The 19,471-nt window shown below is 37.2% G+C and overlaps 1 protein-coding gene across 1 annotated transcript; it reads left to right on the forward strand.

The window, feature by feature from the left end:
• Window positions 1–1,685: 1,685 nt before the first annotated feature.
• LOC131349375 (macrophage mannose receptor 1-like) lies at window positions 1,686–12,902 on the forward strand. Its single transcript, XM_058385001.1, has 6 exons — window positions 1,686–2,204; window positions 2,653–2,693; window positions 5,426–5,818; window positions 6,046–6,387; window positions 8,551–8,639; window positions 10,792–12,902. The coding sequence occupies exons 2-6, from the start codon at window positions 2,660–2,662 to the stop codon at window positions 10,921–10,923; spliced, it is 990 nt and encodes a 329-aa protein (XP_058240984.1). The 5' UTR covers window positions 1,686–2,204; window positions 2,653–2,659; the 3' UTR covers window positions 10,924–12,902.
• Window positions 12,903–19,471: the final 6,569 nt, after the last annotated feature.

A 19,471-nucleotide genomic window follows, 5' to 3' on the forward strand; every position in this document is an offset into this window, starting at 1 on the left:
TCAATGGGTTCTGAAGAATGGGACTGGATCTGAGCATGTATATCCTCACTTTCCTACTGCTTTTGTAATCATGAATAAATTCAAAGGGCTGCAGTTTCATTGGCAGCTACAGCTTCTTCTTTTTTTTTTTTTAAAAGTTAACTACGGCTTACATCTTTTGGTTAACCTTCTCTATTTACTTTGATATAAATTATTGATTTTTACACAGATACCTCTACCTCATCGAGAATGTTTTAGCCAAGCCAACTGCAAAAATTGTCTTTTCCACCACAGTCATTATTTGTGAAAATTCGTCTGGTTTTATTTAAAAAGAAACATTTTTTATGTATAAGATGCAAAGATTTGTCAGATAACAGAGTGAAAAAGACAACTTTTAAAGTAAACAAGAAAAACACAAAATGTAAGCAGCGGTCAGATAAACTGAAGCAGGCTTACGGATACAAATGCAAGTTAGCTTTTATTCAAGTTCGGATAAAGAAATTCAAAAAGGTCATGCAGAGGTCCAGTCAGAAAATAGATTGTGGTCAGTCAGTGTGCAGACAGTTACTAGGTCTAGACAGAGTCCAACAAATAAGATGAAGGACAAAAATACAGGTAATCATACATCATAGACTACACCCCCCGCCCATTCCTGCCCCAGCACAGCCAGTGCTGGTGAGGGGGATGGCTGGATAAAACCCTGCTGTGGTGCCTCCTCAATATACTCCTCTGCAGCTCTCTTCTTCGGCAGCAGAATTGAAATAAACTTCTCCAAGGGGGAACTTAGTATCTGGTAGCAGCTCAGAATTCCCACCACATATTTGGTTTAGATTTTATTTTAAAAAATATGTATAAAGGTAAAATTAATCCAAGCTTAAACAGGAGACTTACAAATTATGCATAGTTACAAAAAGTAAATACTCTGTTATGGGGATGGGCTCTGTACAGTTTGAAAAAGAGTTCTGAGCAGGGATCATTATCCAAATAGATTAAAAAAAACAAGGAAAATAAAAGGATATTAAGTCAAAATAGTCATCCAAAGCGCTACAGGCCAAGAAGCAACTCCAACAATGGTGGTGAGAGCAGGGCATGAACCCAGGAGTTCAACCACTATGCTCAGACATTATCCACTGAGACAAGTGAGAGGGAAGAAAGTATGTTGAAGCAGAGCAGCGAGCTGCTGACACACACTAAAATGAAAATAGCAAAAACAGCAGGGCACAAACTAAGGGGGTTCTACATCACACTAACCACTGCTCTATCTCCTGCCCAAAAGTTCAACTTATTTAAATCATCTGTGAATGTCAAAATGAAAGTCAGTCACGTGATATGTAAATTCGCTCCACACACAAGTCTCTCAATATTCGAGAAGAGTTACTTTCAATTAGCATTCACACTGATGTTTAAAGTTTTACTCAATCCAAAACCCTAGACTGCTGTTAGAAGGTAAATTCCTGCTGATACCAGTGCCCTGGTACCTCATGACTGGGTCCCACAATTTATGTCTTACACTTTGACCCTTCCATGAAAGCCTCCCACAGCAAATATCAGGCACCATCTTGAATCTGACTGGTGTTGATACCCTGGACCAGATGTGCTTCGAACTCTTTGATCCACCCATCAACTAAATTCCTTTCCAGTGCTACAAATAGTGCCAAAGTGAAAAAAATTTGGTGCACATGTTAAATTTTCTTTGTTTTTGTTGTTTTGAATGGATCTTATTTGTTGGTTTCTGTTTAGAGCTAAGAAAACTGAGTTTTCAAATTTTATTGCCGTTTGATCTCATATAAACAAAGACACCTGTGTCTTACGTCATTGGAAATGGAAATTAACCTTAGTCAAATAGTCACAATACGTGTATTGAAGACACTCTCTTACATATCCGTGGCATAAAATGGAAATAATAAGGAACAACAAAGTTTTTTATTTTATTTTATTATTTTTAATCTCATAAGTGTAATTTGCAGTTATTTATAGTAATTCCTATAATGCAGTTTGTTTGTGACTTTCCTTATGTGGCCAAAAGTTCAACTTATTTGAATAAGCTAAGAACTTCAAAATGGAAATTAGTCACTTGTCACTTGTGACATAAATTGTGACCGTCCTTGTGTCTCCCATTCCCAAAACACAGAGCTACATTCTAGGGAATTAAACCAGTTAAAGTACATAAACCTGGAACCTAAGTTTTTGAATAATTATCATCAGATTTCCAGGTCCATTCTAAGGTAAGGGTTTTTGCTGGATTTAAATTATATACATTCATTCTTTAGATAAAATATTGTTTGGATATAACTTAATGTCACTCTCATTAATTAATTAATTAATTAATTGAAAACATAAAAATAATAAAAATGTTTGTATTTTGCACTGTTTGTGGAAGTGTGAAAGTGTGACTATATAAAGAATCTTTCATTAATAGTTTTTTAGTAATATTTTGCCTGTGAAATTTATTTGAAATATTTGGCAGAAAATTCACTCCATAGTTAAGTGCCATTGTCAGTGAAAATGTGAAGCCTTTGTGTACTGTAAATTATCATTTTGGGTAGATGTTTATCAGCATGATTTGGAAACACTGACACTGAACTGCTCAACAGCAAGTGATAGACAGATTATTTTTAAATATGATAGTTTGTCTGATTTAACATATAATACATATTTCTTTTGACTCCGCAGCAACATCATGAAGCAGACACATTTACTCCTTTGTCTAACTAGTGAGTGTCAGTTTTTGCTTATGAATAATTTATTAAAAAAACTTTGTGAATTCAAACATTTGGGGTTTCTATGACAATACCAGTTTTAACACATACACACACACACATACACAGCAATTGCCTTTCCATTCTGAAAGTGTCTTGTATCATTCAGACAACACAAAATACTAGGAATTAAAAACAAAAATGTTTTTTATTTGTTTAATTTACTCAGATGTTTGTGCTCTCACAAAAATCTCAAGAAGAGCTTAATACATAATAATAATAATAATAGCTTTGGGGCTTGATAAAAGTCTCTATTGATTGGTCCGCTGCTTCTCAACTGACCACCCTTCTGTAGCCAAACAATAAGAGGTGGATAACGTCACTGACGCATGACTCTGCCGTTATGTTGTGTTGTGTTGTGCCATAATGTTTCAACCTGTCTTGAGCAAGTGAAGAGGTGGGCGATTCCATGCAGCTGCATGCAATCTATATAAATTTATCTTGGACATTTGATTGCTACGCTTAATGATTCTTATATGTTTGTATATAGTAGTATCATGTCAAATGACCTGGTAGTACGCTAAATAGTATTTCAGTGAACTGGACATGTTCCTCATTATACCATCATTAGCATCATAGCCTACCGTTATTATTGCTCAAACAGTAGAGTCCACAAGCTCAGGTCAGTCAGATGCAGGGTCAGGGGAAGCAGGATCACAGATGGACACATTCAAGCACTGATCAGAACATGGCCCAATACATGCTGGTGATACAATGAAGCATAAATAACCCAATGCAATGTTTTCAAGGTGACAGTAATTAAAAGCTAAATTTGTTTAGCTTGATAGTGTTTTTTAAATACACAGTATATCTAAAGATCTGCTGTATTTTAGATAGATAGATAGATAGATAGATACTTTATTCATCCCAAAGGGAAATTCACATTTGCTAACCCTAACCCTACTCCTTATTATTAGATTATTTCTTCACCATTTTATGACAGCCTGTGGAAAAAGAAGAATAAACATTGATTCCAGGTCAAAAGGAAAGACAAAAGAGTTTTGAGTCAGTGTCTGAATATTCAGGGCTGCCATTACAGTAGTGTTCTTGCTGGTACTATATGTACTTGATTGGATTCTAAACTACATTTTTTTCTGCATAATGTTATTGATTCCACATTTTTATTTCTGCACATTGCAGTAGTTTTATTGCTGCAGTTAACCCTAACTCTATGTCGAGGGCTGTTACTACTATAGTTCTGTCCTATGTTTAAAAAAAGAAAATAAGGTTTTATTAAAGCAGTGGTGTTTTATTTTAATGCCAGAGAGTGAGAGAGAGCTGTTCATTGATATTATAACAATGGCTTCTTGTCTGAGTCAATAAAATATTGAAAAACTGTCAACTCAAACTAACAATTTAAACTTTAATTCATTTTATAATATAATCTCGTCCATCTACTCTAGGAAGAAAGCAATGTCATTAACTTCATCCACACTGTGAAGCTCCTACATGCATAAAAACAACTGGAACATTTAAGATGCACTTTAAACAAATTACAACTGACTCTTTGCACAACCAAGGCAGCTAACTGTAACATAAAAAATCCTAAGATAAGTTATATATTGATTGCATTTAGCTGCGCAGAATCGTCTATCTTCTCACTTGCTCAGGACAGGCTATCTACTTCTTGATGATTGGCTAGAAAAGGGCTGTAGGTTGAGAACCAGTGGACTAATCAATAAAGACTTTTACCCTGCCACTTATTTGCATAAAGCTCTACTTGTGATTTTTGGAATTGCAAACAAGCAACTTTGAAATGAGAGCAAAGAAAATTGAAGGGTGATAAAAAAGAAAGAAAGAAATTATGAGCAAAACATTGCAGAGAGAGCAAGCATCCGAGTAAATTATGCAAGGAAAATACAATTTTGTTTTTAATTCCTATAATTTATTTTGTTGTTATTTTTAGTTTTGTTGTAATTTAATATTACACAATACATTATTACACATTTACTGCCATCCAGAGTTGCATTAATTTCTCGCCAAGATCCTGTATATATTATGGGAGGATCGGAGCACTGTGTAGTCTTTTTTAGCACATCTGAAAGATTCTCAATGGATTTAAGGCATACACTCTGTAGTGGCCAATTAATGTGTGAAAACAATGTCTTATGCTCCCTTAACCACTCGTTCGTAATTTGAACCCGATGAATCCTGGCATTCTGGAATATGGAATATATTCAGTATATTTAAGTAGTCAGCTGACATCATTTTATTTTTAAAGATAACATGAACTTGCCTGACCTACTGAATTAAGCACAGATCATAGCTCTGCCCCCACAGGCTACTATAGGCATGATGAGTGCATCTGGGCTCATCAGATCATATGATGTTACAGTAAACATATACATAAAAATATGACAAAAATACACTGTTTAGCTAATTTAGGAATATATTAATTTACATTTTAAACTGTTATTTTTGTTCTGGATTTGCATAGGGCCTGCAGATCCGAAATACACAACTGACAATAAAATGAAATCATGTCAATTTTCACTTTTCTGTCTTTTTAGTTTGATCTGGGTGATTAAATTATTATTTCTAGTTTTATCAATGCCACAAACTGAACAACAAGATTATATTGTAAAATTAAGCTCTTACAAATTATGCTTTTACGTACATACCAATACAAATTTATTATAATGTAAATATCTTAATATACTGTTACTGCTATAAAATGTCACCAACAGGTTTATTCCCAGTTGCTATCTCAATCCTTGGAGACATCCCACACAAATATGACCTGATCATGACACCGAAGTCATGGCCAGATGCACAGAATTACTGCAGGACAATGTACAGTGACCTGGCAACAGTCATAAGTGATAGTGATTGGCTAAGATTGAACAAAGAAGCAGCAAGCAAAGGTCTGGCAGCATCAGCCTGGGTCGGAGTATATGATGATTATACTAGCTGGTGCTGGTCCCTAAATGACCTTCGACTGAAGGATGTCCTTTATACAAGTTGGAATAGTGGACAGCCTAATAACGCTTTGTCAATAGAAGCATGTGTTATGTTATCTACATCTGGTAAATGGTTTGATACATATTGCAAATTTCTTAGAGCCTTCATATGCTACAATGGTGAGTCAATATCCTGACTTTAATTTGCTTGATTTTGGACTAATGACTGCTTTTTAAAATGATTTTGGACCTTACTATTTTAAGGTTGCTACCTTGTAAGTATAAGAAAACAAAATATTTCAATTATTGAACTGCAAACAGTAATGAATGTTTTATTGGGATCAAATTTTTTGGAAGGAGATGCAAACAGTGTTTACAATTTTATATTCATTCTTCCTGTTTCACAGATAGTTTCAGCGGCGCTGACAAGTTCATTGGCATCAAAAGTCTAGTGACCTGGCCTGAAGCTCAGGCTTACTGCCGAACATATCACACAGACTTGGCCAGCTCTCTTAACAGCTCGGACCAAATCATCTTAACACAGATAAGAAATATCCAGGGTGACTCCTGGGTTGGCCTATACAGAGATACTTGGAAGTGGTCGGATGGCACCACCAATTTAAAGTTTGCTTGGGCTACTGGACAACCAGATAATTCTGAGAGAATTATGGGGTCCTGCGGATCAGTTAATAACGGATTTTTCGGTGATGAACCTTGCACCAACCTGCACTATTTCTTCTGTCACACCAGTGAGTATTTAGGACACAATTTTGTGGTGCAAAAGTCAATATTAATTTAATTATTTTACCACACTTAAACAAATAAGTGTTTTCTGTTCCATAAACGTATTTGCATTCTTATACATATACAAGTTCATCTCAAAATATTAGTATATCAAGGGAACATTCATTGTTCCCACAATTTAATTAAATTATTGAATCTTTCATATATTTTAGATTTATTACTCATCAACTGAAATATTTCAAGCCTTTATTTCCTTTTAATTTAGATAATTATGGCTTACGACTTATAAAAATCCAGTATTTCAAAATATTAGAGTATTTCATAAGATAATCAAAGAAATAATTGATAATACAGAAAAGTCAAACTTCTGAGTAAAGTATGTTCATTTCTGCACTTAATATTTAGTTGGAGCTCCTCTTTTAATTACTGCATCAGTGCGGCATGGCATGGAGGCGATCAGCCTGTGGCACTGCTTAGGTGTAATGGAAGCCCAGGTTGCTTTGATAGCTGCCTTCAGCTCATCTGTATTGCAGAGTCTGGTGTCTCTAATCCTCTTCTATACCCCATAGATTCTTTACAGGGTTCAGGTCAGGTGAGTTGGCCAGATAAGATGTTTCTGACATTGTCTTTGGTTCAGTATTGGCTTGACACTAGGGATGTAACACTTGTAGCCCATTTCCTACACATATCTGTGTGTGATGGCTCTTGATGCACTGACTTCAGCCTCTGTCCACTCCTTGTGAAGCTCCATCATGTTCTTAAATCGGCTTTGCTTGACAATCTTCGCAAGGCTACGGTCATCTCTGTTGCTTGTACAACTTTTCCTACCACACTTACCTTCCACTCAACTTGATTATGCTGTGACACAGCACTCTGTGAACAACCAGCCCTTTCAGCAAGGATCTTATGTGGCTTACCATCCTTATAGAGGGTGTCAATGAGTGTATTTTGGACAAACATCAAGTCAGCAGTCTTCCCCATGATTGTGTAGTATGTACTGAACCTGACTGGAAGAATCGTGGTTTTTATACTGCATAAAAAGTGATTCGCTCAAAGTGGTAATGAAATATTATGTTTTGACAAACGTTTTTTCAGGGTTTTTGAGTTGTGGGCCACACAATTACCAAAAAAAAAACACCTGGGCCCAATTAGTCATTTACCCTCCCAGGTGTTAGTGAGTGTTACAAGGTCTCAGGTGTGAATGGGGAGCAGGTGTGTTAAATTTGGTGTTATCGCTCTCACACTCTCTCATACTGGTGACTGGAAGTTCAACATGGCACCTCATGGCAATGAACTCTCTGAGGATCTGAAAAAAAGAATTGTTGCTTTACATAAAGATGGCCTAGGCTATAAGAAGATTGCCAAGACCCTGAAACTGAGCTGCAGCATGGTGGGCAAGACCATACAGCGGTTTTACAGGACAGGTTCTACTCAGAACAGGCCTCACCATGGTCCACCAAAGAAGTTGAGTGTACGTGCTCAGCGTCATATCCGGAGGTCGTCTTTGGGAAATAGACGTATGAGTGCTGCCAGCATTGCTGCAGAGGTTGAAGGGGTGGGGGGTCAGCCTATCAGTGCTCAGACCATATGCCACACACTGCATCAAATTGGTCTGCATGGCTGTCGTCTCAGAAGGAAGCCTCTACTAAAGATGATGCACAAGAAAGCCCGCATAGAGTTTGCTGAAGATAAGCAGACTAAGGACATCGCCAGAACCATGTCCCGTGGTCCGATAAGACCAAGATAAACTTATTTGGTTCAGATAGTGTCAAGCGTGTGTGGGGGCAACCAGGTGAGGAGTACAAAGACAAGTGTGTCTTGCCTTCAGTCAAAGTCAGTGGTGGTGGGAGTGTCATGGTCTGGGCCTGCATGAGTGCTGCCGGCACTGGGGAGTTACAGTTCACTGAGGGAACCATGAATGCCAACATGTGACTGAGACAATCACCAATTTGTGTACAGTTTATGGAGAATTGCAGAATTTTAGGAGGGCCTAGCGACGTCCATGGTGGCATCATAATGATGGTATAGAGGTGGATTAATTCAGGAAGGACAGAAGTGAAGGCCTAGGTGTGAAATGCATGGCCTGCCACTGCTATATATATATATATATATATATATATATATATATATATATATATATATATAATGTGTGTGTGTGTTTTCCACAGTTCCACCAATGAGGACTTACATAAAATTGCAGTTGAAGTCTAATGGAAATGTGTTTGATCCTGCTCTGCAGTCATCTATTTTAGAACTGGTGAGTCACAGAATGTCACTGAAATTGTGTTAAGATACCTAATGCATTTCGTACTTTTCACCACCTCAAATATCTGTTATATTCAAGGAGTTTGCTCCTTTTTGCTTGCTATATTTATGTTCTTGGTGTCCATATGTGGGAGTTTTATGAAAGACAGCAGCTTACACTACAAATCCTGAGACACAAAATGTAGTAAATAATCAGTAGCAGAGTCGGCCACAGACAACCAGTCCAACCAGGCTAACAACACAAAATCGTGATCCAAAAGGCGAGAAGTAAAAGGCACAATGGTCAATAAGGTGAAAACATACAGCATAGAGAGTAGAATGCTTTGTTTGGCAAGCAAACAGACAATACATAACAATGACGCGTTTCAAACACATGGTGTAAATACGGGGAAACAGGAAATGACCAGATAGAAAGTGACATAATCAGTATTCGGTTGAGGGCTCCCTCTGGCGGTTGTTAAGATGCACTGCCATTGGTAAGATACACTGCCATTGTTGTTTTAAGTCCTATAGCATAGTCTTCTATCCATCTACTCACTGACAGTTTAATTTCAATTCCAGATAAACCTAGGCTAAATAATTGTTCATGCAGAATGTCAAACAGTCTGTATGAGGTTAATGCAAATCAACACCATTTTCATTATGTGCAATATTTTTTTACACTACTATATACCTGTAAAACTCCATACAACAACTATATGGATGTGCTGCAATCTTTCCAGAGTCTATAGATGTATTTTTTTAAACTATAGTAGAGATTTGTAAACTGTGAGAACCAAACAAAGCATTATAAACATTGTTCTCCGTTTATATCAAACACTCATATACTGTGTGCTTAAAGATAATATATGAAGTTTATACTGCCTATATTATTGAGAAATAACTTCAGAATGGCATACAGTTTGAATGTGGTTAATGCAAATCAACACAATTTTCATTTTGTGCAATAAAAGTTTTGTCCACAAGGTGGAAGCAGAGTCAAGGCAAATAATGAACTGTTTAGATGAAGACTGGAACAACACTGGGGTGGTTTTCCCAAAATGTTTGTAATGCTAGATAGTCCCTTATCTCACTCATAAGAAATTTCTTTAGTTAATGAATGTTTCCATACAAAATTAAACTAAATTTAACTTCTTTAACTTTTATTTGTCACTTGTCATTTATAAGGCTCATTAAGAGTTTAATTTCAAATTTCATTTTTTTATGCAGGAGTAAATATATGCTACAGAAATAAAAACTAATGAACATGAAGCTGAAAAAGGTCAAGCTTGTCAATAACCTGATGCTTTCTTGGAAGGGGCTTTATATTAAAAGTGGAACAATCTAAAAGCATGCTGAAATTACTCTGCACTGCCATGTACATGAAATACTAGGTGGTTAAGTGCAAAAAAGTTTACATGCTCAACTTGCCAAGCAGTGCAGAGAAGATTACAGGCAAACCAAAATCAAGACACTTTCATACAATATGAAGCAACAATATCAAGTTTCCTGGGCAGATTGGGTGCACCACATCTTCTGGGACTTTCCTAACAATAACTATGGATGACCAAGAAAGTTCTAAGACCATAACACAGCCTTCATTACAGACAACAAATACTGTACAATGCTCCCAGGTATAACCTGATGGAAGTCAAATCAGCTCAACGATGCAGATCCCTGCTGTGTATGGCAAGGCATCTAAAACATCATGAATTACAAAGGCAGTAATGAAACTTGACACACTTGCCATCATCTGTTTACCGATCTGGGATGTGCTACTTGAGCATCAGGGCACAACCCCAAAGTTACCACCACACTCAGCTCAGCCCTACCTAGTGTACCTAGAACTCAAACTCTACCTCATCCCCAGAGTCTGTTCTCTACTCACCCCACCCCAACTCCCACCCCGAATCACAACACACCCTGGACAAGTGCAGAACCTTCTGACAGTTTTCAGCTGTACAACAGTTCAGATAAAAACATATACAATACATTAACCTGTATGTTAATACATGGTTAATAAGCTTTTTTCAGAAACAAACTGCTGCTAGTCCATAATCACAATAAGTTCTTTTAAAGTTAAATATACATTATGAGTTGTTGTTATAGCAAAAAAAAGTGCTTCTATTGGTATTGGGTTATTAAAGCCTGATTCTGTTCTTTAGATTAAGCAAAAACTTGAACAAAGGGGAATGCTGGAGGCCACCAAAGTGACCTGGAGGGTGCAGCCAGATGGGAACATCTTTCACAAGAAAAAAGCACCACCTGTAATATCTGAATGCTTAACTGGTGTTTAACAGAACTGTTCATTTAAAGCTTAAATAATTTCTATAAAACCTATAATAATCAAAACATTTTTAGCAGTGTAAATTTTTACACTACAATATACCTGTAAAATGCATACAACAACTATATGGATGTGCTGCAATCTTTCCAGAGTCTGTAGAGGTCTTATTTAAACTGTACTAGAGATTTGTAAAACAAAAAAAACAAAAAAAAGCAAACAAAGCATTATAAACATTGTACCCTGTTTATATCAAACACTCATATATTGTGTGCTTAAAGATAATATATTAAGTTCATTTTACTGCCTATATTATTAAGACTATATTTATTGAGAAATAACTCCAGAATGTCATACAGTTTGTATGTGGTTAATGCAAATCAACACAATTTTCATTTTGTGCAATAAAAGATTTGTCCACAAGGTGGAAGCAGAGTCAATGCAAATAATGAACTGATTCGATGAAGACTGGAAGAACACTGGGGTGGTTTTCCCAAAATGTTTGTATCTCATTCTTAAGAATTTTCTGTAATTAATGAATGTTTCAAAATAAATAAGTAAATAAATACATGAATAAAAAATAATAGTAAAAGTAAAGTAAAATAGACTTGTAGATAATTTAGATAATTTAGTAGGTCCTTCTTTAAGTTGTCTGTTATTTGTCACTTGTCACTTGTCATCATCACCCCACTTTTTTTGAGCCACTCTTTGTTATGAGAGCTAAAGCAGATATTCAACAGAGAAATAACGACTCATGTTTGCAGATTAACCCTCATTTGGTCCAAATAATAATTTCCTAACAAAAGTTCATAATTACAATCATTTTTCTCCCTTTTATCTAAATTCAAAATAAATACATAAATTAGAAATTTTCACCTGATTTATAAAAAGAGCTATGCTCCAAAAGAAAATTCTAATTCACAAACTTATATTTAGTCGAATAATTCATGTTTTGCATGCAACTGCCCACAAGTAGCATAATGAGTAGTTTTTCACTTATCCTAGTTAAAAATGCACACCGGGTTGTATTCACTAAGAAGATTGAGCTTAGTGAAGCACTGTGCTGCCACAGTTGTTTGATGACTAGTTTGGGAACTAATGATAGAGGAGAGGGGTACTTGATGGTAGACTGGTTAAAGCCCCAGTAATCAGTGAATAGTCAAAGGCCACAAAGAAATACCTGCTGATGCAGGTGATGTAGAAGGCCAGATGTACCCTTGCTGGAGCACCTCCTCAGTGGACTCTTTCATAGCCTTTTGTTAAGTGGATGACATGGGGTAAATTTGTACACAGTGGCGTCATAGCAAGCAGCAAGGCGATGGCTTTATACCAGCCTGGTGCTCAGAAGGCAGATAGAAGCATGGCTGTGTCTCAAGGATTTTGAAGAAGATGCTAGCATGACTGTAGTCCTATGAACAGAGTGGTTCTGGTATTGTTTTTAATTGACTGAGGCTATAGGAAACTATTAAAAGAAAAAGTTGCTCTATCGCCACCAATTGGTCAAATTTGGGCCTGCTTTGGAAATACATTTAAGGTCATAACATTTGATGCATAAGTCCAAAATGTAAAAAGCCAGACAATCCAGGATTCATATGGGTTTCCTCCTATATTAAATTTTGAAAATAAAAAAGTTATGCTCCACCATCAACAGATGTTATGCAACCATCAACAAATTTGACAGAAATCAACTTCAGCCTTACTTATGACATCTAACAGAATGTTCAGTACTCTAACTCTAAGCAGAAATATGCTGCAAAACAGGAACTAAGTGTATCCCAGCAACAACAACTATGTACACTGATGCAAAACTTTTTATACATTGTCAGGATCATGACTGCAGTTTATACAAAAATGTTTGTGACAGTGCCACTTATTGGTCTAAAGTAACATGATGAATATGCTCCTGTGTATTTTTTTGTAAATTTTGTCCAATCTTCATCAAATTTCAATCATATTAATTTGAGGCTGGTGTGAACAATAAATTTTCAATATTCAAAACTGTTCTCTTGTGACATGCTGGCATATCCAAAACAGGAAGTGAGGGTATATCTCAGCAATGGGTGTACATATCATTACAAAACAATACTCAAAAGTATTTTCAGGACCACAATCTCAATGTAGTTAACTACTTACATTTTTCTTATATCATTTTAAATATTTTGTGCTAAACTCAGTTCTTTCTTCCTATACAGTGAACACACACCAACATCTGAAATTCAAATGTCTGTCGACCATCTTCAATAATGTTTTGGATTGTGTTTTTTTTTTTTTTCCCTCCTCCAGCTTATGTCCAATTAACATCAAATTTTACATACATCATCTAAGGCTCTTTCAGCACTCAGCAACAGGCCATGTCTTGTCATGTCTCCACCCAGTGTTGTTCCAAGATTTTCACCTAATTATTTTCACCTGTTTTCTTGTGTGTTGCGTTCTCGGTGCAAAGTATCAGTGTTGTTGCCTTGGGTTTTGGATTGTTTGCTACCAGCTTTAACAAAATATGCACCAACTCCATTTATTTCTGCCTCTGTGTTTCTCCCTGCCCAAATGACAGAGGTTTTAACTCTGCCATGTGAGATTTTCATATGTAAAACAGAGCTGTTTGCTTTTCATAGTTGTAGAGTCCAACGTCAGAGCTTGTCTTACATGTTAATCAAACACTGAAGAACAGTGCTAGTTATTATTTGCCAATAAAATGCATTCAAATAGTCACAATGCACTTCTCTTTACATTATAAGGTTTGTAAGAATCCTGGCCTGACCTGTGTCTGGCCTTTAACACATCATGCAGATCTTACTTCATGATTACAATTCTCTGTAGCTCCTTTTAAAATCATTAAAGTATCATATGTAAGGATGCACTGGAGGCAGGTGTAGCAGAATCCATAAGCAGATCTTTATTATAACAAAATCGGCAGGCAAGTATCGGTATCGGTATGGTCAGGCAAAAAGGGTCAAAAAGCCGGGAAACAAAACACTGAGCAAACAAAACCAAAATCGCAAAACCGAACAATCGTAGAACCAGGGATCATACACGTAGTAGACTCAGTAGTAAATACAAGGCTTGGTACACAATCTTAGAGAATGATACTTCGCAGTGAACACCTAGGCAGAGCTGTTTAAATCAAAACCCAGGTGATGGCACCCTCTGGAGATTTGGTTCCGCAGGCACTGTTACATCATAAGATGCCTCTACAGTTTTCCTCAGGTTTCCCAGTGGGTTAGATTATATCTCACTGCCCAAAAATGCTGCCTCCTAGTTACTAAGAAGAGGTAGCGATGACTTTATAAAGCAGCCATGATAATATTGTACATGCTGAATGTTGAATCTGATTATTGGCACATGACTATTCAACACTAAAGGAACCTGATGAACTCCTTCACTTCCTTTTCTCTGCTGAAATCTGAGATTGATGGGTCAGAATTTGGTTTTGTTGAAATAAGGAATCCTGCTTCTAAAGGATAGTTAAAGTAAGATGGAAATCATTTTGCGTCACACGTCTGAATCTTTCTAGGATGAAGAGAACAGGTGAAGTAAATAGATTTAAGAAATTTGTGTGCAAGAAGTGAAGATCGAAAACGGAGGTATTGAAAAAAACCCAGCCTTCAGATTTTGATATTACAGGTATGTTTTAATGTTCAGCGTCCTTACTGTCAAAATTGTTTGATTCTTAAATTACTATAATGCTTTCATTTACAGTTTGGTAATAATTCAGTTATATTTGAGTAATCAGTAGCATATTATTAAAAATCTAATGAATAATAGTTAGATTTTTAGTTAGTAAAATAAGTTATAATAGTTAAGTAAAGGTTTGATTTAATTTAATTAATTTCCATTTGGAAAAAGGTTTTGGTTATTTATAAATTCCAAAATGATCTGATAGCTATATACAATCAGACAACTGATCAGAAGGATGTTAGTTCAAATCAGAAAAAAATAAAGGAGATAAATGTAAATCACTCTGGATAATTTAGTTTTTTTTTTGGAATATATGATTTTGAATATGTTTTGACTCCACAGCTACACATTCATAATGAAGCTGAATGTATTTCTTCTCCTCTGTTTTACTGGTGAGAGCCTTTCCTGCACTCAAAAATAAATATTTATATTTATGTAATAAATAAGCTCATTATTCAATAAATGAATGCTTCATATATGTGTTATACTGTATATACAGGTGTTCATTAATGTATTAGATTTTACTTAAATGTATGGATTCCTAAAATGACAAAAGTAATTATATTTTTATTATAATTGGAGTTAAAAATATATAATCTTATTTTGAAATGTTAAAATACAGATGTCTCAAATAGAGATCTAGTTTAGAAAAATAACTTTAATTACTGAGGTCTCATTGTCTCCTGTGTTATCTTTTGTAGATGCTAAGTCTTCATCCTTTCAAAACTTTTTAAAAAATATTCATCACAAATGTGATGACAAATAAAACAAATAAGATAAGAACTTCTTCTTAGGAAATTCTTAGCAGCATTGTGTACATTGACAACAACAGTCACAGTTAACATACATATTGTAAATATTGTAAAATTAGGATAGTGCACATAATAATACATTAAAACAGTCTGTGTTCATTTTGTCAGCTATGCTCCTTACAGAAAGGGGAGGAGTTATAGAGTTTAATGTGCACTGGTAGGAAAGACCTCCTGTGGCATTCTGTGGTTGTCCTCTGTGTCTCAGTTTATGGCTGAATGTAAGACTCCAGGGTCACATGCACGGGGTGTGACATGTTGTTTGCAACCTTTGTCAACCAGAGATTCCAGCTCCACTCCCATAAGCATGGTGAGTCTGTTGGCATCAGTCGTCTTCACCCTGCTACCCGAGCACACTACAGCAGTAAAAGATGATGCTGGCTACCACTGAGTGGTAGATCATCTGCAGCATGGTTCTGCAGATATTAGGGGACCTGAGTCTCCTGAGGAAGTACAGGTGACTGACCTTTCTTGTACAGCACAGGAGTGTTTTTGGTCCATTTCAGACCCTGATATAGCTGTCCACAATGTTCACCTGAGTACCCATGATGCTGGGAAGTCCTCTGCTTCCTAAAATCCTCCATCTGCGCTTTCATATTTGTGACTATAGGTTACAGGAGACTTCTGATCAAATATGTTCAGATTTTTTTAGAATACACCAATACTCTAAAATACTCCAATTTAACAAACTACAATACTCATTTTCAATGTACTCTTTTCAGTAGCAACTCAGTTTAACATATGTGCCCTAAAACATTAAAGGCATTGCTTAAAAGGCATTTGATTTTCTTAAATAAAGCTCACACTACTTTACAGCTTACAGTGACCATAAACTACATCTCCCACAATGCAAGTCGATTTGTGATCCGCGAAATGAACGCGTCTTACCGATAGAAAGCAGTGTTTCTATATCAGTGTTTAACTAAAAAGTGAAGTTAAAAAACAAAAACTAAAAAAAAACTGAAGTGTCTAAGAAAATAAAAACTGATGCAGAGGGAAGACAATTTAATGAAAGATGGGAAAGTGAATACGTTTAAATGTTTGTGTTTGAAGGAGATAAACTGGTTTGTCTTCTGTGTTACGAGACAGTGTCTGTGTCAGGAACAGCTGGACAGTTCCCTGCCAGGCCCGGAGAGGGCGCTGGCAGGTGAACCTTGGAAGCCTGCTTCTTTGTGTGTATTTGGTGCCACGCCCTTCCCATTGTTCTCCTACCCTGTTGTGTCACCTGTTCCCAATTAGCCATAATATGTAGCCCTATAAATAGGGATCCTTGCGTACGTGTCATTGTTGAATGCTTTTTGTTTCATGTGCTATGATTTAGTTAGAGTTATGTCCAAGTTCATGGTTTGTTTCAGTTTAGTTAGTGCTATCCTAAGTCTATGTGATTAGATTAGTCTTCACAATGTCTGTCTGTCTACGTGAATAAAGCAGTGCTTTTGTTGAATCCCATGACTGGGTCTGTCTGCATGGCGTGCCAGCGCAAGCACCACCACGGAGGTACAGGTTTGAGCCCCGCACAGGGTGGGGCCGCCCGGACGTGATAGTCTGTGATAAAGGAAGACAATTTATGTCAGCATTTTGACACCAAACACAGAGCCAAGTATACCAAGGTTAGCCTTCAGGAAAAACTTCAAATTATCCAAGAATTAAAAGGGAGACTGTAATCTCAGCAGAATATGTTTACAAAAGCTACAGCCAAAAATGATGCAACAGTGAAAGCTCGATTTACTGTGGCTGAAAAAAATCTCCTAAGCTTCCAAGTGTTTTTCAGAGGAGCCCTGACTTGATAGAGACTTTTAAAATGATCAAGAAATAACATCACATACGGAGGTACTGAAGGTATATATAAGTGTGTGTATATATATATATATATATATATATATATATATATATATATATATATATATGTATATATGTATATATATATATATTTGTGTACAGATTTTCATGTGTATTTATATTTATTTGTTATATTTATAATAGCACATGTTTATGATCTTCTTTGTTTTTGTTACCGCCATCGGTATTCTGTGTGGGCTCTGTGCTTGGGTTATCGCGAGCCAGGACGAGAACTGTGACTCCGTACTTTGACGTGACGTGACATCGGTTTTACGGATGTAAATGTAAACCGGGAAAAAAGCCGGCAGAAGAGAAGAGAGTGCTCCGGAAAAAAAGAGACAAAATAAAAACTGACACTGCAGTGGATTATTTGGGTATTGAAGCAGCAGGATCATCACCGCCAAACAGAATCCCTTACCTTTCCTTCTAACTGGATTATTGCTCATGAGGATTACAGCTGACGAGCTAGCCGTGTTCGGTCCCAAAGACTGCTTTAAGGTTGTATATGGTGTAAATAAGGACTGAGATTATTCAGAGACTGGGGGAGTGGGCTTCTGTGTATATGTGTGGTTACTGTTTATGGTGCTTTGAGTGAAAATCTATCATGGTTTCATCTATTTTATTTGTTGCTTCACTCTGTTACCTGACCCGTAGCAAATTGTAGCCAGGGCCTTTAGGAGGCGAGCATTACATAGTGGTTGCTTGTATGGGGACTGTTCAGCGTTATTGTTATTGTTTCTTTTTCTTGGTATTATTATTATTATTATTATTATTATTATTATTATTATTATTATTATTACTACTACTATTTGCTATTATTGCTTTTGGTGAAACATGGATGCCAGTATGGAGAATGTTAATATTGCTGATTGTGCTGCTGAAGATCACACTCTAGATCAGGCTGTGGATTTTACTGGAGGCCCATTTGTGACTAGGCGTAATCCTACAGCTGAAATCACATCTTTATTAAGTTCACTGTATATCTGTGATGAAGATGATGATGAAAATGCTGATGTACCTGTTACTGATGGGGGGGATGTACAATCAATGCATACTGAGATTGAGCAATTGAAAGGTGACTTAGTGGACTTTAAAAATCATGTTGAGACCCTAGAGGCAGAACATATACGGGCTATGGAGAGCACTTTAAATAGGGAAGCCGCTTTATGTGATGCAGTGGAAGCCAAGTTGGAAACATTGCAGGACATCTTCCAGCAGTCCCTAGAAAAGCTGGAGAAGGCTGTGGTAGATTGTTTTCTCAGGAGGGACGCTAAGTGGGAAATGCAAATGAAAAAGGTTAGGCCCACTAGAACTCCTACCCTCCACAGACTGCAGGCCTTGACCCCCACTACAACTCACATTCCCTCCATACAGCATATTCACGCCCAACTTGGTGTGTCTCCCTCTTGTGTTCCAGTCTCTTCTGGCCGAGACCCTAAATTCACCTTGGACCCGCCTATGCAGACCCCCACACCGCTAACTGTCCTGTCTCACAGCTTGCCTTGTGCTTCTTCGTTCTGTGTGAAACCTCCAGTGCATCTCGATTTTCCATCCTTCGGTGAAGCAGCGGAAACCGCCGATGTCCTCAACTTCCTGGAGCAGTGAAAAAACTTCCTCGATGTCCGACCCTTACCCAATGCTGAGCTCCTAGGAACCCTGAGCACTGTACTGAGGGGACCTGTGCTGAGCTGGTGGAAGGCAGAGAGAGCAAAAGTACAAGACTGGAAGACCTTCAAGGAGGCCTTTATTATATCTGCCTTTCTGCCAGAGGACTACCTTGAGGAGGTGGAGGAGAAACTCAGAGCCATGGTCAAAACTAAGAGACTTTGCCTATGTTTACTGCGCTCTCTGTCTCAAGTGGAAGGCGGACATCACCGAGGCAGAGCTGGTGAGCTGCATCTTAAGTAATATCAACCCCAGGGTCACAGGATGCCTGAGAGGAACTGTAACCACGGTGGAACAACTGGTCAAGATGGGCACTCGAGTGGAGAAAGACTGTCTAGGGGCCAAGGACTATTGGCAGAAAGTGGGGCAGCTGAACCCTAAAGAAAAGGGGCCCCTCAACAAACCCAGTAGCCGAGGTCACAAAGAGCTAGCAGGGGTTACCCTAGCTCAACCACACAACTGCAAGCTCCAGAACCCCTCCCTTCTCCAAGTGCTGTTGCAGGTGGCGAAGAAGGAAATTCAAGTCGTGATAGACACAGGAAGTTCCTTCACCCTGATGCAGCACAGTGTCTG

This window comes from Hemibagrus wyckioides, linkage group LG29 (assembly GCF_019097595.1).
Source record: "Hemibagrus wyckioides isolate EC202008001 linkage group LG29, SWU_Hwy_1.0, whole genome shotgun sequence".
Taxonomy (NCBI): Eukaryota; Metazoa; Chordata; class Actinopteri; order Siluriformes; family Bagridae; genus Hemibagrus; species Hemibagrus wyckioides.